The sequence below is a fragment of the Amblyomma mixtum genome, chromosome 1 (genome assembly GCF_055824585.1).
Source record: "Amblyomma mixtum isolate Tamu chromosome 1, ASM5582458v1, whole genome shotgun sequence".
In the NCBI taxonomy this organism is placed as follows: Eukaryota; Metazoa; Arthropoda; class Arachnida; order Ixodida; family Ixodidae; genus Amblyomma; species Amblyomma mixtum.
The window spans coordinates 314,511,759-314,525,527 of NC_143012.1; the positions used below are offsets into that span (position 1 = coordinate 314,511,759).

The 13,769-nt window shown below is 48.4% G+C and overlaps 1 protein-coding gene across 2 annotated transcripts in view; it reads right to left on the minus strand.

Moving 5' to 3' along the window:
* rdgC (retinal degeneration C) overlaps positions 1-13,769 on the minus strand; it is a 192,239-nt gene that overhangs the window by 7,927 nt on the left and 170,543 nt on the right. For both annotated transcript variants that reach the window (XM_089567014.1, XM_089567013.1), the window contains 4 exons: positions 3,587-3,732; positions 3,377-3,483; positions 1,085-1,251; positions 322-406 (listed from right to left, as the gene is read on the minus strand). In XM_089567014.1, the coding sequence (XP_089423140.1) occupies positions 322-406; positions 1,085-1,251; positions 3,377-3,483; positions 3,587-3,732 (505 nt within the window). The remainder of the gene's footprint in view (positions 1-321; positions 407-1,084; positions 1,252-3,376; positions 3,484-3,586; positions 3,733-13,769) is intronic.

A 13,769-nucleotide genomic window follows, 5' to 3' on the forward strand; every position in this document is an offset into this window, starting at 1 on the left:
TGTAGACTTTTTTTTTTTGTCTCCCGTGCAGTCACTCTAGTTTGTTTTTGCTACGAAAGTGCGGAAGCCGCGTAAGGGACCTTGTCTGGCCTGCTGTTTCGAAGCGAGGATGCCTTCGCCCTCCCTCTAAGTCGGGGCATGCGGTAGACCGCCACTGTTCGGGCCAAAGGTATGTAAATTGCAGCAGTGCTAACAAAGAATTCAAAGTAGCATAAATAGTTTCAACTCAGCGGCCATGCGTTCACTTACATGACCAAGCCATGCGAAAGGCATACGTTTCTCTACCGCAAAGACGCGTAGTGAATGCACGTAGCAACTCACCGGATCCATCTTTGTCCATTATCCTAAAGATGGTCTCCAAGCTGTCTTTGTTTCTGTACAGCGATTCCAGGAAGGATGGACCATTCTGTAAGTGAACGTTTATGCAAGAAATATTAAAGTTATGCGGGATGAGAATCTCTGCCCAGCGATACCAACACTAACAGCTTTTCTCTATTGCCCGTAATTTGAGGGACGTGAAAAAAGCGTTCTAAGCTGGCAGTAAAGAAGCTGAGAGCTGAAAGGTTCACTCATTGTTCTTAGATATATATATATTCGGTTACGCAGGAAGGCAATGGGTAGGGAAAACCAGTATCGACAAAGGATGAAAATACGGCGACAGAGAGAAACATCACAAAAGATTTCAGATTTGCAACGAGCCCGCAAATACCTCCGTACACATAACTAACTACTATATAGCTTTAAGCAGTTCTATAGGCTATTTGGGTTCGGAAGCGTTATGAAGCGTACCACGTGATCGGAGACGCCCACAAAAGGTCGAATAAACACGAGATGATACACAGCGCTGTGTATAGCCATTAATACACAAGCATATAAAACACATCATACCATTCTTTTCAATTGTTCAGTTCTCCTGTTCTTTGTAAACATCATCCCCACTAACGATTCAGTTCTTTTATCCAGGAACCGCAGCATGCGCACTTGCTCATCCCCCACTTTCTGCCATATTCGAAGAAGTACGACTGCACAGTGAAGGCCATGTAAAGGGTGTGATTTACGCGTGAGTAAGACGAGATCAGCCTACCTGCGCAAGCCTGTTGGTGAGCGCATACTCGTCGAAGGTGGACTCGTAGAGAACGGCGCCAGTGACCGGGTCGCACTGGGCGATCTTCGGACACAGCATACGCCACGTGACGTGGAGACCTACCACGTTCTCCATCACCGAGCACCAGTCGGACAGGCTCACCTGACCTGCACGCATACACAGGGCCGTCAGTGCTCAAGGCCATGCCTACAGGTTCATTAGGTATTTCTTTTTGTAGAGCGGGGGCGCAGTGGGTAGAGGTGGGGGGACATAGACACATGAGATCGCAAGGGAGAAGCAAGAAACATGACCGCCGCGGACATGGTGCTCGCACCTGTGGCCGCTGATCAATCGGCTTACAGAATGAATTGAAGTAAACAAGGCAGTTATTCAGAGCTACAGTTTTGATTGTCATGTTACAACCTGACTACGGAAGCAGGTTCTCCTATTCTTTTTTACGTGGACAAGCTCCAGAACGTCCTGTTTCGGTGCTTAACTATAGCTCTTGTTCTAGAACAGTGTCATCCATCTGCCCTGTAGCTAACCTCTGCAACCTTGTATTGACACAGGTCAGACTATAAAGCACCATAAGTATAGTACCACTTCGGACGACACTGTTCGAAACGCAACCGTGAAACGCTGTTTTTCGTCTCGCCGCCACGAGCACGCTTATATGGACATGTTCTCGAAGGCCCCCGAAGGCAGTGTGGTCAGCGATCGTCTATCGACCACGGGGCGTAGGCAAGACAGCATCCGCGAGTGCCTTTCTCTTCCCTGTTTTAACCAACCAAGAGCACGCCGCTAACGATGTCTGGCTACTGGGGCCCGGCCGTGTGTTTGCTGATTGCAGGCACGAAGGATGATCGCCCGAAAAGCAGCAACGCACGCGAACCTCTCATTTAGAAATGGTCGCGGGTCTTGCCCGGTTGTGCAAGGGAGCGCCCATCTCGTATTCGCCGAGCGCAGATCGCCGCCGATAACCGTGTGTGGAGGCTCTTCGCCCATCTGTAAGCAGTCGACCTTGCCGGAAAACGTGGGTTTGTCGTGTCACACGCAGAAACCCACAGGCGGACCAGGTCTTAACGAAACTTCGATATCTTCGTTTAGGAAACGTATTTTTCGATCCGCTTACCTTCGCAGCACTAGTGCCGCGTGCCGGCTATGGCGATGCGAGATCATCAATTACCCTGGCGTTTTTTTTATAATCTGGATTCTGGTTAATTTCATTGTCTGAGAGAAAATCGTCAAGAAAGCAGACGTAAGGCGAAGAGCAACGTTCATCTCTCATTTGTTCTTCTCTCTTGACTCATTTACCTTTTCAAAAACGCCGACGAGCGAGCAAGCTAGCAAGCAAAAAGGCGAGAGAGAGAAAACAAACAGATTAATAAATGAACCCTTGTTGATTCCGGCTAAGGTTTCCATGCTTCAGTTTTAGACTTTTCATAGTTTCTTCTCCTCGGTGTTAGGAATCACGAAGCAGAAGAAAGGCATCTCTGGACGTTTACCTAATAAACATAGGCTCGAACAGCCATCTGGCTCCTCTGAAACTAACCAGTTTCAGGTAGAGAAGTCGTGGAACCCTAACCAGTGATTGCGAGAGTATCGGTCTCACGCTGTCGGCAATGCTTAAAAGAACAGTCTCACTTAGTTCTCGCGTGTTGTTTACCGGTAACTGACGCATAGGAATGGACCAAAGGAGCTTCTCACAAAGCACAACAGAGATAGAAGAGAAAAACGCAACGCTGAACTTCGTTAGTATTTTTCGATCCACGGCACTTTTTCCTGGTCAGGGAAAAAGAAAATAACATCGAATATAATAGCTTGGTGCGCGCGACCGTGCTAGAACTGGCCCCGGTGCGTGAAAGCTCTCCGGATAGCTCAGCATCTGCAGAAGTGTCAGGGGAGTTCGTCGAATTCATTGCGGACAGGAGATGGAACTTAGAGCGAGGTACGGGAAGCTCGCCAGACGTCGTAGGGGTTGTGACGTTGCCCATTGTTGGACCACAATAGCTGGTTCCTTCAGGCAGGAAAACATGAAATAGTGAAATAAACCAAGCCCAAAAAGTTGTCGGGCGTGGCAATATATTGTGCCAGCATTTTTCCCTAGCCTTGCATGATTCCGCAAGTTCCGCTCTCTCGAATCGTGCAGAAAACTAAATGCCACATTTAACATTTACAGTAACTGTATTCGAGTTGATCGTGCCGTGAACCTTCGAGATGAGACACCAGCTAGCCAGCCCACTTGTCGTCCATGTTGTTCGAAAGGAACTCAAAAAAAGGAGAACAGCGTACCTTTTCCTTCCGGATCTCGCTTCTGGAACTCAGCCCGCAGAGGCGTCTGGCAGGCGTAGACGTGTTGCTTGAGCTCCCGGAGCGCGCTGTGCTCGATGTAGCCGCTCCTGCAAGCGGGTTCCCGCCACACAGCACCATTACGGAGATTGTTCGTCACTACTCCCGAGAAAAGTAGTGATCTCGTGCTCGCAGTCACACGCACGCACTCACCTCAGCTGGATGGTGGCCTTCCGCGTCTGCGCCGTGCTGACGAACATGACGGTGTGCGGTACCAGCTTGGGGCCCACCAATTTCACGTACGCCCCGCGGTTGCTGCCGATGTCGTAGTAGTTGGACGCCGAGAAGATGGTCAGCACCTGCGCAGGAGTTTCAATCTTCAGCCACTCGAAAGTTTTTTAAACGTCATTCGTCAGAAAATTCACTGAGGGGCGAAAACAGCTGCTAGCCAGCCTTGAATGAAAGGGGGATTATGTCGCGGTGCATGGACTAGTCTTTAATGAGTTGCCTAAGGATTGTTTCATAGTTTATTATCAAAAGCAATTACGTTTTTGGTGATCATATTTTTGAAATTCAAAATAATTGCGGTCTCCGGAGTTCCGAATCTGTTAGAGGAGCATACAAACACTAAATGTGAACGAATTCGTTGAACTGAATCCCAACGCAATGAAGCTCCTGCCAGCTGTGCAGCTCTGTCCAACAGCCCAATAAGAACACCGGAACCATGTTGTGTCGGCATCTGAGCTGGCATACGTATGAGCTAGTTTTCGTTTCTTACAAAAGACCGCTCGTTCTTTTGTACGTGTAACTGAGTCCAACCGACAGAACTCTGCTGTCCTGTCACCCTTCGTTTCTTTTTTATTTTTCGCTTTGTGCCGATAGGAGCAATAGAGAAAATATCCGGAGCGTACAGTGCGTAAAAGTTATCCTATCTCTACCCATCCGGAAGGCAAGATACTGTTTTAACAAAGACAGGGGAGGGACCTCGCCAATGTGCCTTTGTTCTCCTGCTTGCATCTCCTTTTTGTTCTGTTCCTTTAGGGCATCCTCAGTGTGTTTACTCATCTCAGTGTGTGGGTAACTTTTGTGCAATGCATTTCTGCAGCACGGTCACGTAGTGAGACGACAAGCTTTGACAAAAGATCTAACGAAGGGTCTTTTTACTGACGAGCAAAGAAAGAACTTGGTGTCGGCAGGACACACTAACGCACTCAGTATCGTCGCCGAACAAAGGATCTGCAGTCCCAATGGTAGGGCGATATAGCCGGAACTCAGTGCTACGTATGAGTTGATTACGGGCGGAGTCGTTGACAGACAGCGCGATGCTTGTTTCTGCGAACTAGTCGACTGAAACCTAATGACACAAGCATCAATGCGTGACCCCCACTACAGCTCCGTAGTAGAGGTGACGCGGCGAGCAGCAGCAGTGATGCATAAAACGAGGTAGGCCATGAATGTGAGCTGTAGGAGCTGGTACTGCCCACGTACATGCCCGTGAGTGTACAGCCTGATAATGAGAGTGCGAACAAACTAGACAGATATGTCGTGGTACGCCTTGCATGGCTTGTGCAAACTCCATTTATTCAAACTCCCTAGAAAGATGACAAACGGCTTAACTGAGCACCCGTTCTAGAATCACGCCCTTCCACAGGCGCTCCAACGAGGTGCGCGACAAGTCACCAGCGACATTTTATGGACCCTGATTTGTAAAAGTACTCGCATACATAATTCAGTTTCGTGTATGCCTGGTAGCTGAAACATAAGCCGTCATGATTAGTCACCATACGGCAGCCGGCTATCCAACTCCACACGAAAATTAAGCTTTGTGGACGCGACTCCTTTTCTTTGATCGGAATACGTGTACCGTCTTGAAAAACGAAAGAAAAGAAAAAGGAATACGAATTTATATCGTAATGGGTGTACACGAAGTTATTTTGAAGCGACGCCGCTAGTAATGACTTAACTCGGTTGATACTGCTATCGTCTCAGTGCAAGAATAGGTTCAAAATTATTCTGCGACAAGTTTAGGGCTTTCATATGACAAATCCTTAGTACGCTTTCAAGAAATGAAGTGCACAGATGGGACACGAATCAGCATTAACATCAACATTGTGGCTTTTTTATGCCACGCCAGCCTGCGTAACAGTATTACACTAGCCTTTGCACTAGGCACTGGCACCGAAACACGGGCTAATTTCCATCTTTATAAATTTATCGGACACCGGTGAACAATAGAAAACCCCCCTTACAGAGGTCTGCACTGCAGTAAACATTACCGCAGGTAGTGACGACCGTCGCGACTCCGTAGTGAGGTGGACAGCGAATTACTCTGCGCAGTTTACCCAAGAAAGCGAGAATAAAATGGTCGGCGGTTGCTTCGAAACTGTGGAATTTCGCTGCAATGTCAGACATTCTGGTGAAGAAGAAATGAGCTTCCGTAAATTAAAAGTTCCTGGAGGCCTATGAATGGCCTGATGCACGCGACAAGAAAGTGAACGCAGCTGACCTGAAACAGTTTTGAATTAAAAAAAAAAATGCGTATCTCCGAGCACACACCAGTCTGTTCTGTTTCCTTGAACCTAATTTCCACTTTCCGCGAGAATTTCGCAACACAAGTCTTCGCGCACAGAAACCATTACGAATTCTCCGGAACCTCTGCCGGCTACGCACACCAAAAACAAAAAGGGAGCCCGCATATAGAGAGCCTGCAGAGTCCGGCAAAAAGAGCGCGGAGTAGAGAAAATGGGCTGGACCGGAAAAAGGGAATCCAGGACGACGTGCACGAGCGCGGGTTTCGTTGAAAGGGAGAGTACGACGCAGTAGAAAGGGGAAAAAGGACCGCATGCAAGGGGCGGCGGAGGAGTGGGCGTGCCTTTCATGCCGGGAAGGCGCAAATAACCCGCCACTGCCCTAATTGGGGGGAAGCGCGCGAAACGGCGCTTGGGCATAGCTAAAAGTGCGCGCGCGCTCTTCTGAAAGCTCAACGCAGCGGCCGTCCGTCATACCGGATGCATGCGCCAAGCACGGAGGCGGGCTCAACCGTGCCAGGTGCTTTGGTAAGAGCGGACGGATCAGGCCTTGTCAGCTTCAAGCTGCTCACACCGGGCTTTGCCGGTGCGGTGGAGAAAAAAGCCTACTTACGAGGGCCATGCAAATGAAACATAGCGCCGCATTTTGTAAGGAATCTTCTCCCGGTACATTCATCTGGCTCTTTGCCTACAGATCAACCCCTGCGTCTTATAGCGGACTCGGCGAGAGTCATTAGCATAGAGGGTTGTAGCGCAGCGGAGCGGACGAGCTGGATGCAAGCTGCGCATCCGCAATAGGAGGTTAGATGTGCGCATTTGCCACTGCACTTGTGCGGCAGCCATCCCGCTGGTCCGGTGTGCGTCTACGCCAACACGGGACCGCTATCCCAAAATCTACTGCCGCAACATAGCAAGCCTGGAGTCAAATGCAGTAGCTTAGAAAAGAATAGTAGATGGAGAAGAAGTGAAAAAGCTGTCCCACTCAAAACAACAGGTTACTTGCTCCGGTTTCAGCCTGCTCGCTGCAGTATATAGCGAAGATTTTTCAAGTCTTTAGCGACGCGAATGGCCAGTAAACTTTTGACACCGGACGTAAACTGTTCACAAAGGATGCACAGACGCGTGGCGCCGACGTGGCCTCATACAGTGAATGCGACTTTTACACGAAAAGTAGTGAACGACAGTGGTCGTTGAACGAATCCTGCAAGATATCCGCATGTCTGACGGCCATACAAGCTTCGTAAGCAAGTGCCAAGGAGTCACTTTAAGCTGCACTGTTTACTGGGCATGCAGGAAAGCATTACAGCGCCATCAGGCATGGCTAAACAGAAAATATGCATACCCATTCAATATGAGGTAGGTTTGGGTGCTCGTGGTATAAAATATATTGAACAAAATAGCCCAAACGTCAAGAATAATTTGCTTTATTGAGTGCCGTGGATATCGATTTTCTGTCAGGCGAGCTTTCTTAACAGCTGGCGGTGCGTTTCGTTGCCGTTCTATTTTTAAATTATATAACGTTGAGATGATTTTGCTTCCTTGTACCGAGCTTGCGCGAACTGCAGTGAAGGGGAATTGGTTACGAAGACTAAGGCGAACACAAGCAGCCCTTTAATTCTTAAGTAAACAAGGCATTCACTTTACTAGCAACGTGTCCTATTTATATGAGGGAAAATTATTTATTCGGCATAAAAATAAACAATTCGGTGCGTGCCGTACATCGTTGGTGAAATCAATTGCATATTAAGTTTAGAAGCTGTTAAATTTGTCTGACGTTTAATAGAGAAATCGAACAGTTCCTGTGTTCTCTTGCCTGCCAACGGCTTCTTGCTTAGGTCACACTCTGCTGCATTTTTGCCAGTGAAGTCTCTGCAATAGGAAGTCTCTGAGAACCCAGGACTGTTTTTACGTGTGAGGCGACTCGCAGATCAGTCTAAAGCAGTCTTTGCACACGTGAAGATGACATTTTGTTGTGCTGTCGTGGCAAAATGCGAAATGCGAAGCTCGGAACACGGGGCTAGTGAAATGCAGACCGCTCCGGCCTGCATATACGGACATCCTTCCGTAAAATAAACTATAACGTATTAGCAGTAATCGATTCTTATGAAAAAAAAAAAAAAATGTTGCATTACTGAGACCATTTCGGCTAACAAGAATTAATCAGAACGTTAAAACATGCGAAGAAAGAAAAGTCAGTTATTACAAGTAGTCAGTTACTTGTAACCGTTTCGTCTTTATTACAACAAACTTGTTGGCCTTCGTCTGAGTAAGAACGTGTTTTTTTTAGGGGGGGGGGGGGGGGGGCGAGGGGTTACATGAAAAGTTTTTTTTTGTTAACATTTGAAAACTCATACAAGGTCGCAGCGGACCGCCTGCGCTCGTGACAGTTATCAAGCGTACAGGAAACCTGCGCAGCAAAATTTCACATAAGCCTTACCAGTAAATTATAATAACGGTTAAGAGACAAAAGGCGCTGGAAACAGCGTAGGTTTGGTTGTTTGAAAAGAAACAGCATATAGACTGAATAGAAACGTTGCGCGTATGCAGATCTCTTAGAGGCATCCATGCTGGGTATCTGGACAGGCTTTGTCGGAATATTATGCTCGTGGTCCCGACTTATTGTGCTTTCGTGGAGCACTATTCGACGCATAGCTTCATTGCCTGGATTCGATTTGGGAAGAAGGGACCGCAGAGAAAAATGAAAACATCGCCATAATCCCTAAGAGTTAAGATTAAGATGAAAACAGATCTTTCAAAATAAATCTGTTGGGACAGAATAAGCTTCTGGCGAGGGATGTTTCGCTAAAATGCATCTAGATCACATACCTTGGACAGCAAGGGAACAGAAAACGGCCTGTGTGAGATTATGTTCGCTTGTATAACGCAAAATGACGAGGACGCCAGAGATACGAGCAATACGGGCGCTTGTATGTCGTTTCCCCATCGTCCTCGTACGCAGCCAAAAGACGGCGAGGACGTCGTTTTGTCTTTGCTCACGAGGACGACGTCAAAGCATGTGTTGGCGTAAGCTGTTTTCCGCGCCCCTGGATGCAAGCTGTCAACCCACCCGCTGCAGGAACTCATAATAACACGGTTATAACTGCACATTGCCAATTAGCCTAGCAGTTAACGCTAACGCAAAAACTCCTGAAAAAACACTGCCTAGGTTACACCTGCAGCTGCATGCAACTGAAGCCTGGCTGACGTCAGTCTTAATTACCTATCTGAACAAGAAAACAAAAATTGCTGTCGCAGGAACTTGATGAAAATAATATTTTCCTAGTTTCAGCGGTGCTAGGAAACTATCCTAATTAAAGAAATGCCCTTCATTTTGGCAGCCCCTCCACCGCACGCACTTTTATTGCCGCCAGGGGAAACTGGAGAGACCTTCCCGCTAAAGGCGGCGCGACTGAGTGGGCTTCTCCCGTCATCCCAAAGCCACCTAGACAGCCTAGTCGAGATGATGTTGGTCATCCCCGCGCTCCCGCGGCGAGCATTCGGTGCTGGGGCAGTTAGCCGGTTCTGCGCACACTCGGCTATACTTCGTAAGCGTCTATGCGCGTTGCAACAAATTGAAGCCAGTGCACGAGCCAAACGAGGCGGAGCGTCTAGACTACCTATTCGCTAGTTAGAGCAGGAGAGTGAGAAAGGGGGGGGGGGTTATGAGGAGTGTGCCTCCGTCTCACCGACCAAGCAGATAGCCCACTATTCGTCTCGGCAACACGAAGTAGATTGGCGTAAACTCCGCTCTCTTTTTGTTTTGTTCTTGTTTTTGTTTTACTCTTCCTGCTATCGGTGTTTTCGCATCGCTTGTTTGCGCTTCTAAATGGAGCCGGGATTGTGTTTGGGAGAAGTCCCCAAACATTTCTCTCTGACTAGCTCTGTTCGTTGCCGGAAGACGTAATTAAATCCCGGTAGGTACAGGTTGTGTGTCCACCGCTTAAAGCGAGCACGACTCCTGAGATGCAGTCGGTATGCGTATTTGCTCGGAGAACCTACGAAGTGTGTATTTTTTTTCATAACGCGGCTTTTGAGTCGGCTTTTAAACCACTGGGCTGCCACAAAGGAGAACAAAAAGAGTTCGCGTACACTTCCTCGAAAGAACAGTTAAGGGCTGTGAAAAAGGCTGCTGGAGGTGTCAGACGGCATGGCGTGCTGAATATTAAACATGGAAGTTAATCCACTTACTCTCCGCGTTCTCGCGTGCAGCTCACCAGTTCACCTGTCACGAACGGTTCGTGCGGATGGTTGAACGAGCAGTTTTCTTTTTCACCCGGGTATTAATAAGCCAGTCTTTAAAGCTCTCTCAACCCCCCCCATTTCCTACTCAGCCTACAGAGCTCGCTATAGGTTTCGTTTCTTAGAAGCCATAGAAGGCTAAGAGGTTTCGGTAAAGTGGGATCGACTACAGTATGCCCCGGAAGGCCGCTTTTCTTGAGAATTAAGCAGCGGCGTTATTTTATGAGACTAACCACGGGCTAACAGTCTAATCAAGACAGAGAACAAATTTTCCTACTGTGCTTCCCATCCCTTTCTTTCGCTTTCCTTTTTTCTCTTTGCTAATAGAGCTTGTACTTAAACTTCAACTGCGTAAACTTGCCTGACACGGAGTTCTGGAAATTGTTGCAAAGGAGCGGCGAATGCGGTATATTGGGAGCAGACATCATTGGTTCGCTGTATACACAGAGAAAAAAAAAAAGGTGAACAATGATGCCCCAAATTAGAGTTATGTCGGCGCGTACATTAGACGAGAGGACAGTGTGAAGAAACGGTTTGCTTTTATCGCTGTGTCTTTCTCCTGCGAGTGAAGAAGCACCAACATACCTGAATAGCATAACCATTTTTAACTAATACAAATGCAACCACAACAAATAAACTGCAACTGCCCTATTACTCGCATCTATGCGAACCCAATCACGCAATAGAAGTATCCCCTGTACAATAATGATTCAAATTTAGAAAGAAATTTTATTGTCTATAGAATGGTGTAAATTTTAACTGTAATAACAAACGCATCTCCTTATTCAACGGCACAAATTATTACATTATGTCTACCAGTTGGAGAGAGTGATAACTTTTATGCGAAGCATACTAGCCGCACAACCGAGCTCTTCCTTGCTGCGCCGCGCGCGGCCGCGTAGCTACCACTTGACCTACATCGGCGCACCACGTGATATGACGTCACAAGAGCTGTGAAAGCTGGGGCTCAACTCGTGCGCTCGCTTGCGGACGCGCAGCCTCCGCCGGCGGTATGCTTCGCATCCTAGGCTTAACCATAAGCTAAGCCAGGCCATTTTTCTTTCCAGCTCAAGTCCTAGCCTACTTAGCCAGTCAGGCCAAGCTTGGAAAAATGTTTACGTTAAGACTGAAAGTGTCATCAAAATAAAGAAAAGAAAGATAAATAATTTTTATTTTTGATGAAAACGTACGTTCATAACGCGAGCTAATACGGCATTACTCACGAGCATATCTCTGTTCAACTGGCATACAAGATGCCATACTGGAACCACTGCAGAAACAACCGTGATTTTTACACTCCCGTCCAGCGTGTCCAGAAATGAATACTGACACGGCCTTTTTTTATCTTTTGCTTTCCCATACCCGTTCAAGATTTACCCGTCTCCGTCATCCGTGCCCACAGATGGCAAGAAGAAGACGCATGCGCGACGCGCAGTGTTCGCGCACTCGCAATCGCCACGGCACGTCTCGCAATTACGGCGGCAAACGCCGCGGATAAATCAGGGACCGGCTGAATCAACCACCGCGGGTGGCCGTAAAACAGGCTCCCGTCGCTGTGTGTGCGGAGACGCTCGCTGGGTCACGTTTCCGCGTGCGCGCGGGCGCGCCTTTCTTTGACCGCCTCGCTGCGCTGTCGCTCCTCCGCGCGAGCTGAGACGTGAAATTGCGCGCGCACTGGAGCTGCGCATGCGTGGGTGGCGGCAGGGCTGTGACGCGGCGAAGTTAATTACCTCCCGCGCAAAGCTCGCGGGGAGACAAAGACGTTGCAGAACAAATTGTCGCTGCGTGCGTGGAATGGGATGATTCACAGTGCGAGCATTTTGCCTGTCCGTCCGCGAGGCTCATGAAACAGAAAAGCAAAAAGTAAAGGACCATGCAGGTTCCGCAGCCTTCTGTAATGAATAAAGGCAGACGTGTTAGCGAAGTGTTAAAATTAAAAGAGGATTTCTGGAGGTGGTTGTTCAATGCAACGACAGAAAGGCAGCGTGCCTGTAAGATTAATTATTTAGGCTTGGTTAACCCGGTTTGTAACCAGCCGAAAAAAGAAGAACGGCACCGACCAAAAAAGAAAGATGGAATGACGTTTCGGCTAGTGCACTGCACGGGCTCGGGCCGGCCCGAAAGCCCGGGGCCGGCCCGGCCCGCGGGCCGGGCCGGGCCGGGCCATGATTTGTTTTGCCGGGCCTGGGCCGGGCCCGGGCCTGAAGTTGCGGGCCCGGGCCGGGCTCGGGCTTAAAGCGGCGGACCCGAGTCGGGCTTGGGTCCGTAAAGAAACGGCTGTTGTCCGACTATTCATTCACTATTGCAGAGTGAAGTACACAACTGCGGCATTGGAGCAGCATCACGGATGAGCTATGGGTTATAGTACGCGCTGAGAAAAAAAAAAACTAAGCTTTACTACTTGACTTATTTGTTTCCTTATTTCCACGCCGCGGTGGCTTAGGTCAAGGAGCTTGATTACTGAGCCGGGGAACCAGAGTTTGCTCCTCGCCTCGGCGGCCGCCTTTCCACCTTGGCGGCTAGCATGAAAGCTACGTACTTTGCAGTATCACTACTCGTTGAAGAAACCCAGGTGGTCGAAATGATCCGGAGCCCTCTGCTTCGGTTTCTCTCACAGCCTGCCTCCCCTTGGGCCCTTAAGCCCCCAAAAAATAGCGTTTATGTTATAGCTATATTTTTCTCGTGTGAGAAAATTCACAAAGTAAAGCGCATTTGGTTTTCATATTGATCAGCTGACCGGAACGTCTCGTAAATGAAATACCCACAAAAACTCGCCACAGTTTGTAAATCTAATCTTATAACCACATCTATCCCTCCTCGCTTCTTCAGCCTGGTTGTCATGACAAGTGTTTTGCCCTGTAAGTTATCACGTGGTTCGCGCGTTGTCTTCTGCTCCACCAGTAAGAGTAAAATTCAACCGGTCTTAATTGGCCATTGATCGTTCGTCACCCCAAAACATACCTATACACTATTATAAATGCATTCGTGAGGAACATAGTTTACGACGCTTATAGTCTTCAAAGCACACACCGTGAAATACTCAAGCCTTTTAGCATTTCGTTTCTGCTGAAAGGCGACCAGTTCGGCTATAAGCTCAACCTGTGAGATCGCGTTCACTAAAATTGTCATCCCACTGCTTGCTAGACAGCTTTAATGTTTATACTTCCGGACGACAAAATATAACTGATTAAAATCATGGGGAAATGCAAAGTAGTCTGTTACGCGCGTATGCAGAACTTTTAATTTGGCTCTCGAAACTTCCTAGTTTATCTTTGCGCACCAGCACGAGATCACTGTCCAAAAGACGGGCATGGCGAGCACTACTCTTAATCACTTCCTTTTGGGTTAAAAAGAACGAACTTTCTGCAAGCCAAACTGTTTTCAGAACCTTTGTCGGCCAGTTTCTTATCGGTCTAGTAGCAGTCTACTTGCTCAGAGTGAGCAGTATATCTCAAGCGTAACTGTGAAACGGGCCGGGCCGGGCCGGGCCCGGGCTGGGCTGGGCTGGGCTTCACTCGAGGATTCACGGGCCGGGCCGGGCTCGCTACAGCGATAACTTTGTGGGCCTGGGCCGGGCCCGGGCTTGAAGCCGCGGGCCTGGGCCGGGCTCGGGCTTCAGGTATCGGGCC